The sequence below is a fragment of the Triticum aestivum genome, chromosome 4B (assembly GCF_018294505.1).
Source record: "Triticum aestivum cultivar Chinese Spring chromosome 4B, IWGSC CS RefSeq v2.1, whole genome shotgun sequence".
NCBI lineage: Eukaryota > Viridiplantae > Streptophyta > Magnoliopsida > Poales > Poaceae > Triticum > Triticum aestivum.
Genome location: NC_057804.1, coordinates 480,038,174 through 480,047,645, shown reverse-complemented (window position 1 = coordinate 480,047,645; position 9,472 = coordinate 480,038,174). Strand labels below are relative to the sequence as shown.

At 46.8% G+C, this 9,472-nt stretch overlaps 1 protein-coding gene across 1 annotated transcript; it reads left to right on the top strand.

Annotated features, from left to right (window-relative positions):
* Positions 1-971: 971 nt before the first annotated feature.
* On the top strand, positions 972-2,455 carry LOC123095020 (serpin-Z1-like). Its single transcript, XM_044516853.1, has 2 exons — positions 972-1,429; positions 1,549-2,455. The coding sequence occupies exons 1-2, from the start codon at positions 1,043-1,045 to the stop codon at positions 2,338-2,340; spliced, it is 1,179 nt and encodes a 392-aa protein (XP_044372788.1). The 5' UTR covers positions 972-1,042; the 3' UTR covers positions 2,341-2,455.
* The last annotated feature ends 7,017 nt before the right edge of the window (positions 2,456-9,472 follow it).

The window sequence follows — 9,472 nt, the reverse complement described above, 5'->3', positions numbered from 1 at the left end:
GCAAGATTAACAAATCAACCACGGTGTTGGATGGATGGATGGACGATGGAGGAGATTACCATGAGGACGACGACGCCGTGGCGTGGCGGGGCAGGGCCCGCGTTACCAAGTTGGGGGCACCGTCAGGACGCCGCCGTCGCTCCACATCCAACCCCTCCATCGCTCACATACAACATCGGCGCACGTCTCTGTTGCATAGAAGCTCATCACCGGCGCAAAAAAAACCTCAAACTTTTCACCATCGGACTCACAGGCGCATGTAGACTGAGTGGCGGGGTGGTGGGGAGAAAGGGGGTAGTGGGGAGAAAGGAGGTGGTGGAAGAGGGCCGGCGACGTCAAGAGGGAGAAGCAGAGGGGAGGCCGATGCCGAGAGAGAGAGAGGCCGCTCGCGATGGTGAGAGGCCGCCGGTGAGCGGATCTGTGAGGGAGATAGCGGTGGGGAGAGGGAGGGAGCCGCTGGAGAACGAGCAAGTGGGAGTGGTGCGAGTGTGAGTCAGCGAGCGGTGGGAGGGCAATTTTGGAAAATGACGAAATTTCGTAACATGAAAAAAATTACACTAGGAAAGCTTAAACGACCTACATTTCGAAAAAGAGGGAGTAGCAGTTTACCCGCGAGAAAGGTGGCATGCAGCGGGGTAGAAACGCACGCACCGCCTCGGAGCCGGATTCCCTGACGTACGGCCACCTGACATTGGGCCACTGACGCGTGGGTCCACACGTCAGCGAGTGTGCCGTACGTTAGAGGAGCTGCCTCCCACCGCCTCAACACGTTGCTTAGGAAAAGTGGAAGGAACGAGCTATGGGCCCCCACCTGGACACGTGGTTCGCAGGGGAAGCGGCTGACGCGCGGGCATGATCAGCCGGTTGATTTTAAACCCTTTCCTTAATGGATAGGAAACCTCCGGAGCACCTCACCTCCGGTTACAAAACGCACGCAAAGAAACCAGCCATACCAATTTTCACACCACGTACGCATCTCAGCATCTGCCTTCGTCTTCCAAAACCCCTCCAGCAACACCGTACCACACCGCGCCGCTGTTCCATGGACACGGCGGCCATGGCGGGCGCCATGAGGGACCTGGCCGCCCTCTCCATGCGGTTCCTCCTCCACCTCAGCGGCAACCAAACCAACCTGGCTTTCTCCCCGCTGTCGTTCTACTACGTCCTCGTCCTTCTCGCTGCCGGTGCCACGGGCGACACCCTCAACCAGATCGTCTCCTTCCTAGGCCCCTCCGGCGGCATGGCGCATGCATCCCTCGCCACCCATGCAGCCTCTGCTTTCCTCGCTCGGGGCAATGGCTCGGAGCCCGACGTGCGGTGCGGGGTAGGCGTTTGGGTGGATTCGTCGCTCCAGCTTAGGCCTGCTTTCGCAGACATGGTCGCCTCCCGGTACAATGCCACAGCTCAAGCCATGCCTTTCCAAGAAAAGGTGATTTATCTATATGAGCAATATGATTTATTTCTGCTGTTATTGCGAATTTTCTACTGGCTAGATTTTTTCACCGCTTATCTGCATTAACTCTTTGGTGTGTCCAATCTCTAATGAAGCCTGACGAGGCGAGAGTTGAGATCAACCGCTGGTTCGAGGACAAGACAGGCGGCCTGATCAAAGAACTCATGCCGGAGGGCCACCTCGACAGCGACACCGCCCTGGTCATCGGCACCGCGCTCTACCTGAGAGGCTCATGGCTGCGCCCGTTCGATCGCGAAGACACAGTGGACGGCGACTTCTTCTTGGCCAACGGGAGCAGTGTGCGCGTGCCGTTCATGACGAGCGGAAACCGCCAGCGCATCAGCTCCCATGCAGGCTTCAAAGTACTGCAGCTGCCCTACGATTCCGGCAGGGTTGGCGGCAGGCAGAGCTTCAGCATGCACATCTATCTCCCTGACGAGCGCGACGGGCTGCAGGCGCTGATCCGCGAGCTCAGCTCCGACACGGCCGGGTTCCTGAACCGCAGCGCCCCCGCGCAGGCGGTGGAAGTGGGGGACTTCAAGGTCCCCAAGTTCAAGGTGTCGCGCAAGGTGGACGTGTCGGATCTGCTGAAGGATATGGGGCTGGAGCGACCGTTCTGCTTTTCACACGACTTCGCGGAGATGGTTGACTACTCGGAACCTCTCGCGGTGCGTAGCGTGCTACACGAGTGCGTGGTTGAGGTCGACGAGGATGGAACCATGGCCGCGGCGGCCACCGAAGCTGACATCATGACGGGCTGCTCCATCGGATGGGAGGAGCCGGTGCGCGTCGACTTCGTTGCAGATCACCCGTTCCTGTTCCTCATCAGGGAGGACGAGAGTGGCATAGTGCTTTTTGCAGGGCAAGTCGTCAACCCCGAGCTCTAGTTCTGCTGCCTAGAAATCCTGAGTGCTGTTGATTAAAAAAAATGAGGTAATATCACCGGGAGTCATATAACTTGCGCCGCATGTTCGGTTTGGTTCTAGAACTTTGAAAATACAATTTTGTGATCACCTAACTTGACTTAAGCATGCGGATACGATCACACTGCGTGTATGCAGGCGTATCCATCTTTGTGGACCCACTTGTCAATGACCGATGGCACTAGCCTTGACGTATTCTTACATAGAACAGCCTCATTTTTTTAATCTGCGAAAAGAGTCAACCACAGCGATGCATTTTTACGCAAAACACCATCACATTTTTTATTTAAAGAAAAATAGGACCACAGTATTGCACATATATGGCCAAATTTAATAACCAAACACCAATTGATTCAGCACGAGACCACAGTAAGGCCCCGTTTGACAGTAAAGTATTTTTTAAGTATTTTAAAAATACTATAGTTTTTGAGAATACCATAGTTTTATTTACAATGAACTGTTTGGTTGCCCCTAAAAACTGTGCTTTTAATACTGTAGTATTGGGCAAACTGTAGTTTTTTCTCTGCCCCAACCCTCCTTTTAAAAAATAGAGCTGTCGAGTGCTTAAATACGACGGCTAAACAGCAAATTTACAGCGTTATGCAGCGACAGCCAAACAGGTTCTATGTATTGTGAATACACCAAAATACTCTGTTTTGATAAAACTATGATATCTCACACCTACATGCAAAATTACTGTAGTTTTTGATACTTTGGTTTATATAATACTTTACTATCAAACACAGCATAAGTCATTAAGCTCAGGATGGTCAGCATTGATAACGAGGTTATACACCCCGCAAAAAAAAACGAGGTTATATGTGCCGACGAGGTCTCATTTTTTTTTGAGAAATGCCGACGAGGTCTTATGTGGAGCTTAATTGGGCTGCGGATACTACAGCACATTTTGCACGAGCTATTTTAAAGGTATTTGTAATTGTAAAACATAAGTAATAAAACTATGGGTCCGTCTAGGTCTCAATCGACTGTGACTTGGCTATGTCTCAGTCGAATGACGTCATCCTTGTACGTATCGTGCTGTTTGATCGTAGTTTCTGATCGCTGGTTCGTGATGTTTGCTTGTTGGGCTTGTTTGTGGGCTCGGCTGTCCTTTGTCTGCTGTTTTCTGTGATGGGCTTCACTGGTTTGGGCTGGCTTGTATTTATATTTTATCTCTGTCAATTAACTGTTCATGCATCATTAATGTTTTTCAGGTTGTCGTGCATCGGCTGAGGTAATATTAGCTGTTCGTGCAGCTTGCGCGTGTTGGTTGTGTGTTTGCTCGCCCTCTCTCTTCTGTTCAAGTCTTTTTTTTCTTCAGTTCCTTAAAAATAGAAATGACAGGCATGTAAATTGCACGTGGTAGACGGACATGCTACTGACATGTGTATAACCCCATTGGCACTAGTACTTTTTAAAATGAAAAAGAATGTTAAGTTGCACATGGACAGTGGACGTGCAATTGCGCATGGCCGGAGTACATGCAGCTGTGTACGGACCACGCATGTGCTAATCGAGTGGCAACATTTTTCCCAAAAGAAGTCCAAAACACCACCATTTAGAAAAGGAAAATAACACAAATCCAAAACGGAAAAACAAAAATAGAAAGGAAAACAAATGGTAGAGAAATGAATAAAGAAAACTAAACTGGGCCGCCCAAGCACTCAGCTCCCCGCCCTGCCCGCACCATAGTTACACCCCGACTAATGTCGGTTCGAATTGCATGTGGATTACAACATATGCGGTCGCACACGGGGCGACGTGCAACTGGGTGGCACGTTTGAAAAATAAAAAAACAACACTATTTAGAATAGATAAGAAACCTACAAAAACAAAAATAAAATTAAAAGTAGAAAAATAGAAATAGTGGTAGACATGCAGTTGCGGGCGGATGCGACACTTGCAGTTGGGGGGATGTTGTCGGGCTTGCAACTGGCTCGCCCTCTCTACCGCCGCCCCCTCCGACAAAAAAAAAGTCCAGTTGTGGTCGGGTTACAAGACATGCAGTTGTACTCGGGCGCGACGCTTGCAGTTGCATGCCTAGTGTTGAACATGCAACTGGCCCACCCCTCTCCCGCTGCCCCCTCCGACAAAACAAAGGTCCAGTTGCAACCATGTTGGGGGACATGTAGTTGCGCCGGGGTGCGACACGTATACTTGCAGGCCTATTGTCGAGCTTGTAACTGGCCTGCTCCCTCCGACAGAACAAAAAAGTCCAGTTGCGGTCGGGTTACAAGACATGCAGTTGCGGTCGGGTGCGACACCTGCAGTTGCATGCCTAGTGTTGAACATGCAACTGGCCCGCCCCCTCTCCCGTCGACCCCTCCGACAAAACAAAGGTCCAGTTGCAACCATGTTGGAGGACATGCAGTTGCGGCCGGGTGCGGCACTTGTAGTTGCGGGGCTATTGTCGGGCTTGCAACTGGCCCGCTTACTCCGACACAACAAACAAGTCCAGTTGCGGTCGGGTTACAAGACATGCAGTTTCGGTCGGGTGCGACACTTGCAGTTGCATGCGTAGTGTTGAACATGCAACTGGCCTGCCCCCTCTCCCGCCGCCCCCTCCGACAAAACAAAGGTCCAGTTGCAACCATGTTGGGGGACAATTAGTTGCGGTAGGGTGCTGTGCTTGTAGTTGCGGGGCTATTGTCGGGCTTGCAACTGGCCCGTTCCCTTCGACAGAACAAAAAAATCCAGTTGCGATCGGGTTACAAGACATGCAGTGGCGGTCGGGTGCGACACTTGCGGTTGCATGCCTAGTGTTGAACATGCAACTGGCCCACCCCCTCTCCCTCCGCCCCTACGACAAAACAAAGGTCCAGTTGCAACCATGTTGGGGGACATGTAGTTGCGGCCGAGTGCGGCACTTGTAGGAGGGGCTATTATCGGGCTTGCAACTGGCCCGCTCCCTCCGACAGAACAAAAAAGTCTAGTTGCGGTCGGGTTACAAGACATGCAGTTGCGGTCGGGTACGACACTTGCAGTTGCATTCCAAGTGTCGGACATGCAACTGGTCTGCCCCCTCTCCCGCCGCCCCCTCCGACAAAACAAAGGTCCAATTGGAACCATGTTCGGGGACATGCAGTTGCGATCGGGTGCGGTGCTTGCAGTTGCAGGGATTGTCGAGCTTGCAGCTGGCCAACCCTCTCCGACAGAACAAAAAGTCCAGTTGTAGTCGGGTTACAAGACATGCAGTTGCAGTTGGGTGCGATACTTGCAGTTGCATTCCTAGTGTCGGACATGCAATTAGCCCGCCGCCTCTCCCGCCGCCCCCTCCGACAAAGCAAAGGTCCTACTAGAGCCATGTTTGGGGACATGTAGTTGCGGTCAGGTGCGGCGCTTGCAGTTGCAGGGATGTTGTCGAGCTTGCAACTGGCCCACTCCTCCGACAGAACAAAAAAGTCTAGTTGCAGTTGGGTTACAAGACATGCAGTTGTGGTCGGGTGCGACACTTGCAGTTGTGGGGCTGTTGTCAGGCTTGCAACTGACCAACCCCCTCTGACAGAACAAAAAGTCCAGTTGCGGCCGGGTTACAAGACATGTAGTTGCGATCGGGTGCGACATTTGCAGTTGCATTCCTAGTGACAGACATGCAACTGGCCCGCCCCTCTCCCGCCGCTCCCTCTGACAAAACAAAGGTCCAATTGCAATCATGTTAGAGGACATGCAGTTGCGGTCGGGTCCGACGCTTGCAATTGCTGGGATGTTGTCGGGCTTGCAACTGGCCCGCCCCCTCTACCGGCGCCCCTTACGACAGAACAGAAACTTCCAGTTGCGTCCGAGCTAGAAGACATGGAGTTGTGGTCGGGAGCGACACTTGCAGTTACATTCCTAGTGTCGAACATGCAACTTGGCCTACTGGTCTCTACTCGAACCACAAACAAAGTTTAAAAACTCACACCAGAAACAAAGTCTAGTTGGCCGGTGACAAATATTTTTGAGAAGGAAAAAAGATAAGTTACACGCCAATGACATACATACAATTGTGTGTGGCTGATGTGCATGAAAACTGTGTGTGGTCGATGGGCGTGTCGGCGATAATATTTTTGGAAAGAAAGTTGCATACAAAAACTGACAATAAAACATGTAATTGCATGTGATTCGATGTACATGCAATTGTGTGCGATCGATGTATGTGTAAACAAATAACAATATTTTTTAAATAATAGTAGCAATACAAAATAAAGAAAAAACAAAAAGAAAATAGGAACAAACCAAAGCGAACAACCCTATTAATCGCTCCCGTCTCCAGGGAACACGAGCACTATCAAAAAAATTCAGCCTAGAAGAAAGCCCAAAAAACAGAAAAAGGAAAAAGCCACACCACCCCTCCCGACAAAACACCACAAAATTTCAGTCGAAATACGACACTTGCAGTTATATGACTAGTGGCAAACAAACAATTTTCCACTTCACCGACAAAAAACTCCACATAGTTGCAGTCGTATTGAAGGCATGCCATTACGTCGGTGTGTGACACTTGCAGTTATGTACCTAGTGATAAACATGCAACTATCCCCTCCCTCGACAAAGAACAATTGATTTACAATCGGTGAAGTTAGGGAGATTGTCCAACCAGATGACAATGTTTTCAATTTTCAAAATAAAAACGTGTTGCTCAGTTAAGAAAATAAAAAAGAATAAGGTAACTAGAATCATGCAAAAAAAGGCTTGAAAACAACAATAAAAAGGAAAAGAAAAAAAGAAAAGCAAGAGAAAAGGAGAAAATACAAAATGTAAAATACAAATTCAAACATGACAAGGAACATAGAGGAAATAATCATTTAAAATACTTACAAGTAAATAAAAGATTAGAAAAGATTCTCAACCACTTCCCCACCCCCTCTTTGGACGGTTTGTTTCCCCGTTGAAAAATTAAGCCCAAAACTAGACAAAAAAGAAACCCCTCAAGCCCAGCTCATAGCTCATATTTAGCCAACACGAGAGAAAAGAAACAACAAAAGAACATCGCGCCCCTAAGCAATCGATTTCAATATAAGATAGACATAGCTACATAGATCTTGGAGCAACAATGATCTAACGGCCAGCGAGTCGACTGAGTTTTAACAGTCCTGTATGAACTTAAACAGAGAAAAAAATAAAATAATGGTAGAAAAAAAAGTCAAGGCCTATGAACTGCTACTAACTGAAGAACAAAAAGACACACACAAGTCACTTCACTATGCCTGTTCGTTCCCATCCTGTAGAAAAAGAAATCAAAAAGAAAAAAGAAACGGACCTAAACCTTGTAGAACAACCGGAAAAAAAAAGCCCAACACACAAAGAAAAAGAACCTCCGCCCAGCCACCACATGAAGCCTACCCCGACAAGAAAAAAAAACAAAGTTAAAAAAACAGGCCCACCCACTTCGTTCCCTATGTGGGCTGATATACAGGAAACAACAGGGTTTCACGGATCCTAAAGCAACACAGAGATCTAAGGGTCAACAAATCGACTGAGACTTCACTAAAGTTCAGTCGACTGATTTTTAGCAGAGCCGTAAAACTATGTTCAAATATTTGTGTGTTGAAAATACTATGCATGCAAAGGATGATTAGTAAGTAAAAACATTTAAACATAAACTTGTATATTATTTAAAAATATTTAGTTAATGCAAATATTGAAAATGTTTATTAAATTAATATGTTTAATGAATCCCAAAAATATATACACTTGCGGTTTATATTTAATTATACAAAATGATGAACGCAAACATTTACTAAATACTTATGAGCATTTACTTGTGTATAACTTTTAATCTTGACTCATATTAAAAAAAATAACTGAAATATTGGCCACAATTGAATATTCATATTAACAGTTTAAATTTTAAGTTAGGAATTTTTTTAGTTATACAAACATTAAACTATACAAATGTGCGTATAATTATTGAAATGTTTGTATAATTAACATTATATTTTTGAATTGTAATTTTGAAAATCAAATGTGTAATACACACATTTATATAATACACATGTTATGTGTTTTAGAAAAATAGTGCAAGCAAAAGGGACCGCAATATCTGCAGCCCATTTAAGCTCGACATGTGATCCTGTTTGATACACATACGTTCGTTATCCATATTACACATCTGGACCTGATGGGTTGTAGTAGTAACTAGAACATCTCGTGTTTAAATAGTTGGTAGTTGGTTCGAGTCCTGCTAGATCCTCTTTTGGTGTTAAATTTTCGCAATCTCGTATTAAAATTATTTTCGCAGCCCAATTAAGCTCCACATAAGTCCTCATTCAGTATATGTACTCGTTATCCAAATTGAATATCCGGACAGGCAGAGTGGCTAGACCGTTTGGTAGTAACTCAACTCAATTGGTTGTATGTTCGAGTTCTAATGGACATTCTTTTATTTTAGTTTTTGCAAATATGTGCAATACTGTGGTCTGTTTTTCTATAAATAAAAAAATATGAGGGTGTTTTGTGCAAAAATGCGTCCTGCAGTTGACTTTGTCTGTAATTTTTTAAGGGTGTTCTGTGTAAAAACACGTCTCGCCTAGCGCCATCAGTCACTGACAAGTGGGGCCATATATATGGATACACATGCATACGCGGAGCGTGACCGTATGTGCACGCTTGAGTCAAGTTAGGTGAACACAATTTTTAAATTTCTAGCGTCAAACTAAACATGAGACGCAAGTTATATGACTCACACTGATATTATCTAAAAAAAATCACGAGCGCTAGCAGTGTTCTTCTCTCCCGTGTCGGGATGGGAATCATAATAGACGACCATTGTCAACAGCTTGCTTGATCCATAAATCTGCATCATTTAAATTTGTTTAACGCGGTTTTACACTTCCATATTGTTCACCTCCACGGCCCCGCAAGTTATCTCCGTAGCGCACCTACTGATGCCCCTCCGCATAGCGCACATAGCAGTAGAAGAGAGCGTAGCGCATCAATTTGACACCATGTTAATCGATCAAAAAAGATGTCGAACACCTTGCGTGCAGTGCTCGAGCTGGAGGAAGTGGAAGACTGAGGAAGGGTGAATAGGGTAGTGGTAAGCATATAGCTTACTCCGACAGTGGAAGGACACAGTTATTCCCGCGTGCTTGAGATGTTGAGTTAAAGCGATTGC

Coding starts and splice junctions, on each gene's coding strand:
- LOC123095020 (XM_044516853.1), top strand. CDS start 1,043: ATGGACACGGCGGCCATGGCGGGCGCCATGAGGGACCTGGCCGCCCTC. Junction 1,430..1,548: donor CCATGCCTTTCCAAGAAAAG/GTGATTTATCTA, acceptor TCTCTAATGAAG/CCTGACGAGGCGAGAGTTGA.